A 15,753-nucleotide genomic window follows, 5' to 3' on the forward strand; every position below is an offset into this window, starting at 1 on the left:
CAAATGAAATTGCCTAGAGTCAAAAGCAGTAAGAAATTATCAGAAAGGTCGAGGATAAGAATAGCCATACTTATATACAGAAGATGAAATTTTTCTGTTCCTATAATCACTAATGTATATACTCCCTCTGAAATTTCATATTTTTTTATTTAAATTTCTAAACTATATAAAAATATTACTTTCTAAATAACATTTGTCTATTGGTTTGGGGTCTTTTAAAAATTCTATTACTTTCGCAATAGAATATCTTGAAGCTGCTTTTTACTGAAACGATCACCTTAGCATCACATTTTTTTTCTAGCACTAAATTTTTAACCCCGTGTCCTATTATTATGTTCTAATATTCTGACATTGTATGATTAATGGTCGATTAATTTATGCATACTTCTACTACATAAATGAATCTTTAAATGCCAACCAAATGCAGTATGTTGTTGTTGTTAGGCGCCATCAAGTAGGCTCTGACTCACAGTGACACTATGTACAGCAGATTGAAAAACTGCCTGGTCCTTCACCATCCTTACAATCCTTGCTATGCTTGAACCCATTGTTGCAGCCATTGTGTCAAGCCACCTGGTTGAAGGTCTTCCCCTTTTTCACTGACCTCTACTTTTACCAAGCGTGATATCCTTCTTCAGGGACTTGTCCCTTCTGACAACATGATCAAAGTAGGTGAAATGAAGTCTGGCCATTTTTGCTTCTAAGGAGCATTTGGGCTGTACTTCTTCCAAGACAGATTTGTTAATTCTTCTGGCAGTCCATGGTATTTTCAGCATTCTTCACCACCAACACAATTCAAAGGCATCAACTCTTCTTCAGTCTTCCTTATTCATTCATTGTCCAGCTTTCAGACACATATGAAGTGATTGAAAATACCATGGTTTGAGTTAGGCTCACCTTAGTCTTCAAAGTGATATCTTTGCTTCTTAACACTTTAAAGAGGTCTTTTGCAGCAGATTTTCTGAGTATAATATAACATCTGATTTCTTGACTCCTGCTTCCATGGGTGTTGCTTGTGGATCCAAGTAAAATGAAATCCTTGACAATTTCAATCTTCCCTCCATTTATCATGATCAAAGCAGTATATAGGAAATCTCAATGCATAGGACAGAAAATAGATAGATAAATAAATAAATAAAAGGAACTGCAGTCCTTTTATTTGCATTTAGTCCTTAGATTTACATTTAATTCAAATTACTGTGAAATATATTTTCTCTGTCTTGGTTGACAGAGTAAATCAAGTTGATTGGAAACCCAGCATAAAACTTCTCTAGTCACCCACACTCTCACTCAGCAGTCAGTTTATGCCCCTATGGCCTCTTACCACCTTAGACTGAAACCTTCATAAAGTTCCCTGGGAACCTGTGAAGTTAGCAACTGTCACATCTGGAATGGGGTTCAAATTATGTTCCCAAAACAGAAAGAACAGACAATAAAATGCTGAAAATTCATATTCATATCTATGTATATAAACAGAAACATATATGTAAACTTTTATAATTTATCTTAGTTAACTGAGTGGTCTACCTGGCCTATGGATCCAGGTGTTAGTAGGCCTTTCCAGTACCTACTCAAAAGAATCCATTGTTCTTGCATTGTTAGAACTGATATCACATTTTTAATACATAGAATAATTTGCATTATGTCTTCTGTGTATCTGACACCAGCACAGCCTGTTCTAGGAACTTATCTTTGGAGAATAAATGCATAAATGTCTTAGGTAACACATAGAACAGATCTTATCTACTTCTGAGAATTTTGACACCATATTCTAGTTTGTTTCATGTGCTGACAGTACCCTTTTCCAACATCTATAAGAATCACTCAGCATATCCTTTTAATTGAAGTGAGCTAATTTGTTTTTTGAACATTTGGAGACATCCTGAGATAATTGGGTTGAAAATTACTGTTTTGCATTCTAATTGGAGAATGGGTATTATTCATTTTTAACTTCTAAATTTCAACTAAAATTGAACATTTTTTTAAAAAAGCTTTTTTTTTTTTTTAAATGTAATAGCAGAATCTGACATTTAACCAGCCTAGTTTGTATGTGGCTGTTAGTTGCTCTAACTATAATTACTCCTTTGTAGAAAATGTTCCCTGAAGATGTCCTTATGAAAAGGAAAAGTTTGGACTTGGTAACAGTAATTTACTTAATTTATCTTAAATTTGGTTTCAGTGAGCAACCCTAATTAACCTGATTTTTTGCTGATAATCACTCTCAATGGAATCAAATCAAAAATCCGGGGATGGATTGAGCGGCACCCAGAAGGAAGCAGCCCTCCGCGCACTCGTCCAGCGCACAGGATATAGCTTGGTCCAGGTAGGAACTTCTCATGACATCTGCTGAGAATCACTGAATTCGCAGAGTGGTGGGGGTATTAGCATCCCTGTGATACAAAACACGAACAGCCAATTGTATAACTCTTTAGGTGGCTATCTTACTTGGAGATGATAAGTTTCCAAAGGGAGGAGGAAATTACATCATATCAATTTTCCAGATAACTCTACAGGTGATGTTCTTTTCACTCTGGGTTAACAACTCAATCTTGACTCTTCATTTGTAAACAAAATCAGTGTCCATGGTCATATACACTCTTACAGTTTTGAAAGGTCATTTTAGTACAGAAAATCCTGGCTTGAATTTACCACTCAAAGCTGTTTGTAAAAATAGAACTGAGTGTTTGCATGACTCAGAAGAGAACTACCTACCCAGGAACTAGCCTTACTCTCCAGAGTGATTATTGTAGATGTTTGAAGAATTCTAGATCTGGGATGGAAGGAATGACCTTGTATTTTCAACTAGCCTTGTGATTTCAACTTGTTTTCTCAGAACACTCCACCATTCAGCCCAGGATATATAAGTTCTGTTTATATTTAGCATTTTTGAAAACGAAGAAAGAAAAGGTCCACAATCTTAAAATGGTCTGTTCATAGATGTTGGTGGTTAATAATTACTGATATATTATTATTGCCTTAATGAAAACCTTTTTTGAGAACTTATGATGCAAACTAGTATTAGGTATATAAATTAATTATCTTATTTGAAAAAAAGAATACTACTTTTGTTAAAATAAAATAAAGTATTTTACTTCTTCAGCTGTTATATTTCAGCACATACTTTTCTGATTTAAGCAAACCTAAGGAGCTCTGGTAGCATAGTGCCTAAGGCACTTGACTGCTAACCAGAAGGCTGGTAGTTCAAACCCACCAGCCACTCCTCGGAAGGTTGGGCAATCCTACTTCCATAGTGATACTGCCTCAGAAACCCAAGGAGGGGTCGCTATGAGTCGGGGCCGACTCAACGGCAAATAACAACAACAACAACAAGTACTATTATTAAAACAAATATCATAGTAGGCAACAGTTATAGAATGTACAACACCATGCTTTTATTAGATGTTCCTTTGGTCAGATTGATGAAAAATGCACTATATTTAGTTTTCAGCTACTCTTACAAGTCATGGCATACTTTATTAGAGATAATATGATGCTCGAAGTTATTCACAATTCTTGAGTGTAATAAAGAGTGTTCCTTTAGGCTTTTTAAGATTTTAGAAATTATCTTTCATGGCTTAATTTTTAAAGTTTCACTTAAGCCAAGGGAGATACTGATGTGTTATTAGTTTTATTTAATACTAAATCATTTTTTTAAGATTATTAGTAAAATTTTAAATGGTTTCCTCTTATAAATTAATATGCTTCAAAATGAATTACTGACTCCATATTTTTATGCATACTTCTACATAAAGAGGTATTCTATAATTAATAACCTCTGTCAAATTTACAGTTTGTAAAACAAATATATTTCAAATTATTTTTTTTAACATCTGTTCAGGTACAATTAGCTAAAAAGAAGTTTTTCCTTTTTTTATAATCAACATATCCATACAAAAAACAAAACAAACTCACTGTCATCGAGTCAATTCCGACTCATAGTGACCCCCTTTGGGTTTCCAAGGGAGTTAATCTTTATAAAAGTAAATTGCCCAGTCTTCCTTCCGAGGAGTGGCTGGTGGTTCATCCGCCAACCTTCTGGTTAGCAGTCAAATGCCTTAGGTACCATGCTAACAGACCTCTGTAATATATCCATAAATATTACAAAATTTAAAAAATTAAAATTATTTTTTCTTTTTAACTTCTTGGTATCATGAAACATTCATTCAAAGACAGTGGTAATGGGATGTATTTCAACCCATTTGAAAAGGAATTTTTCTTATTAATATGTGAGTGGATACGTAGGTAGACAGACAAGATGATCACGTATGGGTAGGCAAATGGGAATATACCCATGACTATATATTTTTGTTTGGCAGATGATATATATATTGCTGTGGAGTCAGTTCAGACTCATAGCGACATCCTTTGGGTTTCCGAGGCAGTAAATCTTTACAGAAGTAGATTGCCTAGTCTTACTTCCATGTAGTGGCTGGTGGGTTTGAACTGCCAACCTTCTGGTTAGTAGTCAATTGCCTTAGGCACTATGCCACCAAAGTACCTACATATCTGTATGAGCTATAAAATGTCCATATATATAATAGAGCGAACAGGGGGCAAAGTTATGCTAACTTCTTAACCACAACCAAACACCCTGAGGGACTGAGCTGCTGGGCCTGCAGGCCCAGGACCATGACCATGGGGGACACATCAAGCTCAACTGGCATAACATATTACACAAAAACGTTGTTCTACATCCTATTTTGGGAGTAGTTGCTGAGGTCCGAAAAGCTTGCAAATGACTGTCTAAGCTGAAACAATTGGTCTCTCCTCATCTGGAGCAAAGAAGAATAAGAAAATCAAAGCAGCATGGAAACAGTTAGTCCAAGGGAGTAACGGACCATGCAACCTCAGCCTACATATGACCCTGAGACCAGAAGAACTAGATGGTGCCTGGCTACCATTGCCAACCACTCAGAAAGGGATCAGTGTAGGAGATCCTGGATAGAATGGGAGAAAAATGTGGAACAAACTCAAAATCATAAAAAAAGACTAGGCTTATCAGTCTGATAAGAGACTGGTGAAACCTGCTCATCACCCTTGGCTTACCCTTAGCCAAACAATAGCCAGGCCTACAAGGTGAAAAATTACTCCAGGGAGATACATGCTTTAGAACAATCAATCGATTGGGAGATCAGAAGAGCAGTATTTGGGCAAGAGTGTAATAGTGGAAAAGAGACCCCAGATTCAAACAGGTTCAATAGAGATACTTTATTAAGCCTTGGAAAAGACGAAGAGAATCATCCAGGATGAGGGAAACGATCAGTGTATATACATGGTACAAAATGCTGGAGGGAGTTTGCTGAGTGATGGTCATGAGGCTAATTATATATGATTGAAAAAACAGGGAATCATCACAAAATTATGATTGGTGCAATCAGATTCATCGCTGTTATGGGACTCCTTTCCTCCTCACTATTGCGGATGGGACTGCAGAAAACGAGAAAAGACTATGATTGGGAAATGAAGATAGAAAAGGGTTACAGAATTGGTTCTGGGCCCTGACTACCTGGCCAGGTGGTAGTCCAGATAGACTGTGACTCATGACCACGCAGCCTAAGTCATAGCTACAGGGTGGTTACCAAATAACACCAAGACCCCAACCTTAATTTAAATCAGAAAAGGAAGACTCAGGCAAGTCCCCTAAGTCTTTGTGTGAGCATAATCTATTTTCAACTATACTCTTCCTGAAGGCAAACTGGCCCTGCGTAAGTTTGTCCTGTAATTCGTCTATGCACAGCCACAGTGCTGGTTTATGGTCAGAAAGAATAAAAATCAAGTCTGAAACTTACATCAAGCCTCAGAATGGAGTGAGAGCTCCTACTGTGGACCACAGCCTTCCACAACCCCAAGTGCTTTAGAATTTAAGCTCTAATACAGGAGAAAGCTCAGAAGGCAGGGATGCACAGGAAAGGACACTGGGAAAAGGTCACCACAGGGAGGAAGCAGGAAGACAGCTGTTACATTGTGGAGACAGCAATCAAAGTCATGAAGCAAAATCTGTATGAACTATTGAATGAAAAACAAATTTGTTGGATAAAATGTCACCCCAATTAACAGTTGAAAGTTAAAAAAAAAAGCTAAGCAATTTGTCAATATTTATATATAAGGGTGTCCTCCTACTGGAAATATATCTCTAATAATCCAAAATATAATGATAGAAAAATATATAAACCTATCTAGTTGGGCAATCCTACTTCCGTAGTGATACTGCCTCGGAAACCCAAGGAGGGGTCGCTATGAGTCGGGTTTGACTCCACGGCACATAGCAACATAGCAACAAGTGCAACATAATGGGAGCTTTGGTGGTGTAATGCCTAAGGCACTTGACTGCTAATCAGAAGGTTGGCGGTTCAAACCCATCAGCCACTCCTTGGAAGGAAGGTTGGGCAATCTACTTCCATAGAGACACTGCCTTGGAAATCCAAGGAGGGGTAGCTGTGAGTCAGAGATGACTTGATGGCACATAACAACAATAAGAGTGCAACATAGTAACTCAATACCACAGACCTAAATGTATAAAAAATAGGAATAATTAGAAATTATTAATGTATAATCATCACACTGAAAAACAGAGCTTGTGAGCAATAAAATCAAAACAATTTAAATCCTTCATTTAAGTTTATTCAGGACACTGCTTCTTCCTTTTTCCCCAGATGAAATTCAGGTCAAAACTCATGAATTCTGGTAACTTTCAGACAATAAAAGATCCTTCAATGAATAATAATATGTCCAACCCAGTATAAAGACAAAAATTTAACTTCATTTGAAGTTACAGCTATTTCTCTTTCCCACATTAGTGGAGGTGGAAGGTGATTTCTATTTCCCTGCTTTATACTTTTACACCAGTTTGCTAACTACACTCAATGACTAGGGGTTTAAAGCAGAGGGAGGGATGAAAACAAAGGAGAGGGGCAGGAAAGGTCTTTCCTGACTAACTGGCAGAGAGCTTTCTCAACCTGGCTGGTACTTAACACTTGTGAGGTACTTGGTAACAGATGTGGAGATCTCTGCTCTATGGGGATCTCTCATCTGGCTGGCCACTTGCCTTAGCCTCCTTCTACTGAGCTTTTTCAGCCCTATTGGACAAGATGTAAGATAATCACTGACTCCCACATGTGGCCAAACTGTAGCCCCCTGGAAGCACACATTCTCTGACTTGGTAAGCCTGAAAGTTCAGGACATACACAGGAGCCAATACTCCTCCTTTCCAATGTCAAAGCAGCAAGCTAAACCACTGCTCATCTTCTGATATTTCAAGGGCAAGTTAGACGCACCCTGTCTAGAGTGTTCCACAAACACAATACATACCACGCTGTCTGAGTGATTTCTTTAATACTTCTCTTTCCAGCTTTGGGAAAAATGAGAATCACTCCCAATTCCTCTCACTCAGTGGGGAAACAAGGACTTACAACATACCAACAGTGCTCTTCAAAAAAAAAAAAAAAAATCCTATGTGAATTGCAAAACCTCTTTTCCCAAACTCTAGTTCTACCTGGGGGTATTTAGTTAAGAAAGCAGTTAAGGACTACTTAAGTCTTCTAAGCTCTTCTAAACTGGGGATTGTTTAGTTAAGAATGCAGTTTCCTGCTCCCTCTTCTTACAATTCATAGTTGGTGGTCTAGTGACCCACTTGATTTGCAAAGGGAGCCACATGCAAAATGGAGACTAAAAAAGTCCCAATTCCATCTTAAAATCTTCTTATAAATAAAATTAATTCAGTCATTAAAAGTGATCACTTTAAAAATGCTGTTGTTGTTGTTGTGTGCCGTTGAGTCGGACCCGACTCACAGCGACCCCTCCTTGGGTTTCCAAGGCGGTATCACTATGGAAGTAGATTGCCCAACCTTCTTTCCCAGGAGTGGCTGGTGGGTTTGAACCGCCAGCCTTCTGGTTAGCAGTCAAGTGCCTTAGGCACTATACTATTGTAACATATTATTACAGCTATGCAAAAAGTATGCACATAAACATTTTTAAGAAATAGATTTACATAGCAATAGAGATAATTTTATAAATCTAATGTAATGATTTAAGAACATTTAAATTGTAGAGAAAAAATATTCTTCCCAAGTGAAATATCTCTAAAAATACATGGCAGATTAGCATATTATTTTGATCTTATATGTTCACTTATATTTAGAAAACATTAATAATGAAGATTGAGATCACAAGTTGATAACATTAACAATAATATCAAAAACAACAATAGTCAAAATTTATTGGGCACTTATATTCTAACTGCTTTGTGTATTTTCACTCCGTTAGTCTGTACCAACAACACTATGAGGTAGTGACTATGATCAGCACCAATTTTCAGATGATGAAAACAAGGCACAAAGAGATAGCTCACCCAAGATTTATAAAACAGGATCCTGTTTCTATTGGTCAAAATTTCTGCAAGATATACAAAACTAAGGTTGTTAAAATGTGATCTTTAAGATTGCATTGTTCAAGATCAGTATGACATTTGACAGGGCATGCAAAATATTAATATTTTGTTGGAGCCTAAACTTTGTAACATGATTCACTTTAATGATTGTTAGCCAAATGACTGGTGGATTAGAAATTCTCCAGTAACACAGAAACCTAAAATTCCCAAAACTAGTTTAGATCTTAAGCCTGTAATCAAGATATAAATATATACAAGACTCAGTTCAATCATTTTCAATGAATTGGGAAATACCTTCTGCAAAATGTTGGAATATCACCCAAGACTTCAAGTGACAAGACCTGTAATTTCACCTGGTCTCTACCACGTACAAGTTGTGTAATCTTGAAATCTTAATTGCTCTAGGTCTTAATTTCCAAGAATATAGGCTAGGTCCTACCCTACCCTGTTACTCTTCATTTTGTGATTCTAGTAACTGCTGAATATGAACTTCTTCATTCATCAGCAAGCTAGACTATTTGATTGAAAGAGGAGAATAAGGCATGTGTCTAGACTCATCTCAAACTGTAACAGGGGAAATCCTATAGCTTTCCATACTTCAATCTTCTTCACTCTTTCTTATAAAAAAGATTAACATGATTATTAATAAAAAGGAGAAGGCAATTTTAGATTTACTTTTAAAAAAATTCCTGTATAAAAATGATGAAGGAAAAGCTTAATACAATTGAGGGAGCATATCCATAAAATAACCAAAATAACCTAAAATTTAGAGTTTGGAGCATTTAGTTTTGCTATATCTTTGCAGTCTCTGATAGTAAATGTTGAATACTTGCAAAACAAGAACTTGAAAAACAGAGGGTGACTAATCATGTTCTCTTATCACTATCAGGACAAATACAGCTGTCAAAAATAGAATTTTGTGGGTTACTTAATAACGTGAGCTAGTCTTTTATATAGTAACTGATACAACAGCATTTGCTTGGGAAGGTTTAACAATACGTTTTGTGATACCACTTTTGTGTAACTGGATATCTTTGGATATTGATGGCTGTATAATTTATCAAAGTACTTCAAAGAATAAAAGAGACTTAATGAAGTACCCTGCATATACTAGGCATTCAACAAATATTACTAATAAAAACTTAAACTGTTAAACTTCTTAATTGGTTATACCATATAAAAGTACCTTGGAAGAAAGAGCACTGCTTTGTCAACATATCAATAGTCTTTGTCTCCAAGTAATGGAATCATATATAAATTTTTTTCTAGTCATTTCTTTTAACCATACTTCCAAGATTATCTAAAACTAAACCAAACCAAACTAAAACTAACAACAACAAATGCCATATGTTTATTTGGTTGTTGTTGTTGTTAGGTGCCACTGAGTCAGCTCTGACTCATAGCTATTCCATGCACAACAGAATAAAACACTGCTCAATCTTGTTCCAGCTTCACAATCCCCACTATACCTGAGCCCATCATCTCAGCCACTGTGTCTCTCCATCTCATTGAGGGCCTTTTCCTCTTTCGTTGACCCTCCACTTTGCCAAGTATGATATCCTTCAACAGGGAATGGTCCCTTCTAACAGTGGGACCAAAGTAGGTCAGATGAAGTCTCCCCATTCTCATTTCTGTTTATTTGGTAGTCAAAGAGAAAAAATCATATTATTATGTGCCTTTCCTCTAATATGCAAGGTTTTTTTTTTTTTCTTTTCTGTTTTGTTTCCTTATTTCCTATTATTGAAAACAATGTCCTAGGGCTAGGCTTTGGGAATATAGAAATATAAGATGTAGTGCCTGGCCTAAAGTGTATATAGTTTGGATGAAAATGAATTTACCCAAAATTAAACATGACAGCAGTAGGCAGTATCAAATGAGCAGTATAATTATATCTGTTGCCATCGAGTCAATTCCAACTCAGTGACACTATAGGACAGAGTAGAACTGCCCCATCGGGTTTCCAAGGTTGTAAATCTTTACAGAGGTAGGCTGCCACATCTTTCTACCATGGAGTGGCTGGTGGGTTTGAACCACCAACCTTTTGGTAAGCACTTGAGCATTTAACCACATACCACCAAGGCTCCTTAATATAGCTATCTATACTTGCTACAAAATAAAGAAGATATCTTTCTGTATAGAACTCAAAACTGGCTGTGCTTTTTTTCCTCTAAGAAATGAGAACAAATATTTAGACAAAATAGTCATTATAATGGAATTTTAAAATTTTTAAAAATTTTTTAAAAATTAATCCAAGGAGGGGTCGCTATGAGTCGGGGCCGACTCGACGGCACATAACAACAACAACAACAAATGTTCAAGAAAATATTAATGGTCACATAAAATATGATAACCTCTGTATTTTCTAAGTTATCTGATCATATAAAACTATGTTTCCAAAGAATTTTCAAAGGCATAGAGAAATGTCCATGTCTTAATGTTTAATAAAAATCAGAATATAGAACTGCATGTTTCCAAATAATACTTTAATAAATTATTCATATATAATTTTAAAAATATTGAGAAATCCTAACAAGTTGTGTGTTTAAGGGCAATTCTTTTTCTTGCTTGTTTTTCTTTATTTTCAAAACTTCACAGAGTGCATATGGATTATTTTCATTAAAAGGAAAAAATGTCATAAAATAGAAAAAGTCCCTAAGAAGCAATCAGTCAGGAGTAGAATTTCATGAAGAAAACACCGTTATTAAAGCTGAGTGCTGGGTAGCTGGTTTCACCGGATTGAATTCCAAAATTATACAATTCGGTAGAGACATAAACCGAGGGTCAGCAAACTATAACCCACAGGCCAAATGTGGCTACCCTCTATTTTTATAGTGACTGTAGCTATTAATACGAGCCACTCCTCGGAAGGAAGATGGGGCAATCTACTTCCATAGTTATACTGCCTCGGAAACCCAAGGAGGGGTTGCTATGAGTCGAGTACGACTCGATGGCACATAACAACAACAACAACAACAGCTATGAATGGTTTCCACATTCTTAACAAGCCTAAAATATTGACCATCTGGCATTTTACAGAAAATTTCGCTGACCCCTACTCTAATCCTTAATCTAGTATTCTATGTTAGAAACTAATGCACAGTTTTAAAATAAATTTCCCCATAAAATAGATTAGTGTTAGTTTTCCTTAAAGGAAGAGGATGCATCTCTCCTTGTCCTACCCACTCATGCCAAATCTAACATCAACCCTCATTCATTCATTCACTCATTCATTCATTGAATCCACAAAGAGAAATATGCCTTCATGAAGATTATTCTCATGGGAAAGAGAGAAAATAAAAAGGTAATAAATAACAAGAAATAATTACAGATTAGGGTAAGCACCGTGGAGGTCAGAAACCAGGTTATGGGACAAAGAATGGAAGGTGGCTTCCTTCAGCCAAGGTGACTTGAAAGTGGGAATTACAGGATGAGAAAAACCAAACCTTGCAAAGGGCTGAGGAGAGCACAGTATCCCTGGCCAAGGGAACCAGTCATACATTACTCCTGAAACAAAATATCTGTAAAATAGACAACACCTCTGAGCAGTGAAGACAGTAATATGTCTTAATATCAAAGACCCAGTAAGATTATAGAGAATAAATAAAATAAGAGAAGTAGACTTCATCCTTCCCTCTCTCTTGAGCAGCCATGAGCCTGATTTCCTGAGAACACTTCCCCCAAAGTAGGAACAATATAGAATAAAATCATTAATCCATAATTCTAATCACTTTTAACTTTGCTTTCTATACACATTTTCTCATGGATTTTCAATGCAACCACATATTTTAATGCTACTTTGCTTAAATCATGAACAAGGCATAAGGTACAAAGGATGGTACTAGATCAACATAAATCTGATTAGAAAATGATCCCTCTTCTAAGAGTGCCCCAAGTTAACTCCACCACCACCACCCCCACACACACAGATTGGTATAATGTACTTTGATCATTTTAACTTAGTTCTCAAATTGCATTTTTTCAACAAATAATACAATAAAAATAAGTTAACTTTAAGACCCAAGGGTTTACTAATGGGCTTCAGCTAGACTGCCTCAGAGAGAAGCAGATGGAAGAACACTGTGGCATTGAGATTCTTTTGTAACCACTATACAAGAATCCTAGGAACAGAAATAGGAATTTGACTTCAGGGTAAAATATAGCCACTGGGTCCTGCTCTTTCTTCTATTGCCTGCTCTCACCACCTGCTCGCATCCCTGATAGTCAAGGACTTAGGTCATTCACATGAATACCAATTCTTTAAATAAGTAGAAATAACATGAGAACTGGACAGGACCAGTATATCATCATAGGCACATGTTTCCCTAAGCTTATTGCCTGGCTACCCACAGGCCAACTTGATTTTAAAGCTCAGAAGCCTTACTTTTACTAGCCAGAGATGCCATGGCATGGTGTGCAAGACTCTAAATGAAAAGAGCAGTTCTGTGAATCTTTTTATGGAGAGATCGTATGCCCAACATGTGGTGGGAACTTGATTTCAGCAATGTACAGAAATATGTTTAAGAAGCTATTTTCAAACAGCAATGAATTTCTCCTCAAATAGCCTAACAGAGATTTGGTTTTATATGTGATCTTCAATATAAGGTTCAAAGTCTTTGCAAACTATGAGTTATGGAGCTTTCTCTTAAAGTAAAATCACAAGAGATTTTCCATTTTATTGCCTGAAAAATTCATGTGAATTTTATGATCCAACTCTGTGGAGCCATGGACAAGTCTTTTGGACCTTCAACTTTGCTTACAGGTGGCTTCGGATTTTTTTAAAGCCTACCTATTTGTTTAATGTGATCAGCAACAAAAACTAAATTTCTCTTCATCTTCAGAATCTAAGAACTTATCATCATCAGGTGCAAAGATAGGTTTCAAATCTGGCTGGGCAAAGAAGAAAAAAGTAAGATCATAGGGCCATGTTGAGGAACAGAGCAGGGAATTTAAAGGATGTTAAATGATACAGTGACACAGTAATAAACAACATTAAATTGCATCGTGAGAAAATTATTGTTTTCATTTCTCTTTCAAGTTTTTTGATAAAGAAAGTTAGTTGTTTGAGGTATGTCTTAAATACCTGTCTAGCTGCTCTAAGTCTTTTCAGACAAAGAGAGCAGAAGTAGGACTCCAAGCTTTTAGCAGTCAATGGTATCTAGTTAAAATTTGGTTGTAGTTTTTTTCTTTTATAATTGTTTTTATGATTATCTTTTATTTGTGAAAAATGATACTGATATTCCAATTATAAGAAAAATGCATATTTTCCTTTTTTATATAAGTTTCTTTAAATAAAAAGTGAATCAAAGCAAATAAAATCAAGTAATTAATAGAAAATTTGTCATGTGGATATGAAATTGGAGATAGACTCATTCTTAAAATTCCAACATTCTCTTTAAGGCTCCAATTGGCTAACTCACAAAATATCTTTTATTTTTCCATATTTAAATGTACTGTCAAAGTCAGTTTCCCTTCCACAAGCACCTTAATCCTAACAGGACCTTTGCAATCATCTAGTGAACCACATTCCTTGATAGATAAGGAAATTAAAGTCTGAAAAGAGGTAGAACCTTGTCAAGTCACTCAGTTTTTCAGAAATTAAAATTCAAGAGGTCTGGTGAGGAGAAGAATAGTAGTGTGAAATTTCTTACGTGTCAAAACACAAATGCTTCTCCCTATGGTTGTCTTTGGCATCTGTGGAACTACAAAGAGTAAGAAAGCAATTAGCCAAATGTTCTGTATTGTGTCTTTTGTCTACCAGTGCACAGTTTTTAAGTCATTTAACCTGGTTCACAACTTCTATCTAAAGTAGATGGCTAGTGAAAAAGAAGAAGACCTTAAATGAGATGGATTGACACAATGGCTGCAACAACGGGCTCAAGCATAGCAACAATTGTGAGGATGGTACAGGACCATTCTGTTGAACATGAGGTTGCTCTGAGTCAAAACTAACTCGATAGCACCTAACAACAACAACATGCCTATTACAATATTATAGATACCACTATAGAGACAATTCAAACAGGCAAATTGCATCTACTAACGGATGTTATAAATAAAAAGTTAGATGGGCCTATTAAATAAATCACATATTACAAAAGTATAAAGGACCCAAATGAATGAAGGACTCACCAAGGCTTTCACTTAATTATTTTTTGGATGGAATTTAGTGTTCTTATATATTAGAATAATACATCAAGACATATGCTCAGAACTAGAAGTCAGCAGGAGCACAGAAACTGTGGCCTCAAAAAAAAAAAAAAAGTAAATGTATGCATTGAAGTATATCATTACATAAACTTTACTGTAAAATGCAAACAGAGAGCCCTAAGAGTGAATTGGCATTTTACTTTTCGTCTGATGAAGAAACATGCACACACACACACACACACGGAAAATGCTTCTGATTTCAAAGTTTATTGAAGGGTATTCTTGAATTTAACATTCCTATGAGATGCCTCAAAACTTAAATCATATAAAAATTTTACAAGAATATTATTTTTAAAAGACTGCTTGCTTTTGAACATTTCCAAAAATTGAGATCGTCAATTTCTAGGGGGTAATTTGCAACAGTTTATCCTCTAAAGTAAAGGGAAACCATTAAGAAAAAATATTATGAAATGCATAAATTTGATGACATAAATTTGTTTCTGCCTCCGTAAGAGCATACATAACTTAAAGTGAAATTCCTGGTTATGTTCCAGGGCAATAGGTCTTCAACAGTCAGCCTTACAAAGTGAAAAAGGAACATGATTTGTAATTTGCTAAGTTGTTTCCTTGGGAAAACCACAATACACTTTTTTTTTTTTTTTTTTTTAAGATCAAATGTGAGGGCTTTGTGGAATGTGAAATAAATGAATATATTTTAAGAGCCAAAAGTCAAAAGTCATTTTCATCATTCTTCATGATTTTTGCCATAGATACATACCACCAATAATATTGGTTTAGAATTTGTTAAATCAACTACTTCTGCTTGAGTTTATTTTTAAACTTTTTCTCACTATGTAAATGTAAAAACCACACGGTTTTTTTTTTTTCTAATGCACATTAAAATAAATGAATAACTAATAAAAAAATATATTGGCCTATAAACTACTTAATACCACCTCACATTCAGAAACATTAGTCTGGATGATAATAAAACTAAAGTTAATTAAAATTGGAGCATTATGTTCAAACCTGTAGTGTAGTAAATTTCAGTGTATGGCTCTGGTAGCATAGTGCCTAAGGCACTTGACTGCTAACCAGAAGTCTGGCAGTTCAAAACCACCAGCCACTCCTCGGAAGGAAGGTTGAGCAATCTACTTCTGTTGTGATACCACCTTGGAAACCCAAGGAGGGGTCGCTATGAATCGGGTCCAACTCAACGG

At 35.8% G+C, this 15,753-nt stretch overlaps 1 protein-coding gene across 1 annotated transcript in view; it reads left to right on the plus strand.

Annotated features, from left to right (window-relative positions):
• Positions 1 to 2,224: 2,224 nt before the first annotated feature.
• Positions 2,225 to 15,753, plus strand: part of A1CF (APOBEC1 complementation factor) — a 71,090-nt gene continuing 57,561 nt past the window's right edge. Inside the window, exon 1 of the mRNA XM_007944025.2 lies at positions 2,225 to 2,323. Coding sequence (XP_007942216.1) covers positions 2,225 to 2,323 — 99 coding nt within the window. The remainder of the gene's footprint in view (positions 2,324 to 15,753) is intronic.

The sequence above is a fragment of the Orycteropus afer genome, unplaced genomic scaffold, assembly GCF_000298275.1.
Source record: "Orycteropus afer afer isolate SDZICR_OR568_19922 unplaced genomic scaffold, OryAfe1.0 scaffold00118, whole genome shotgun sequence".
NCBI lineage: Eukaryota > Metazoa > Chordata > Mammalia > Tubulidentata > Orycteropodidae > Orycteropus > Orycteropus afer.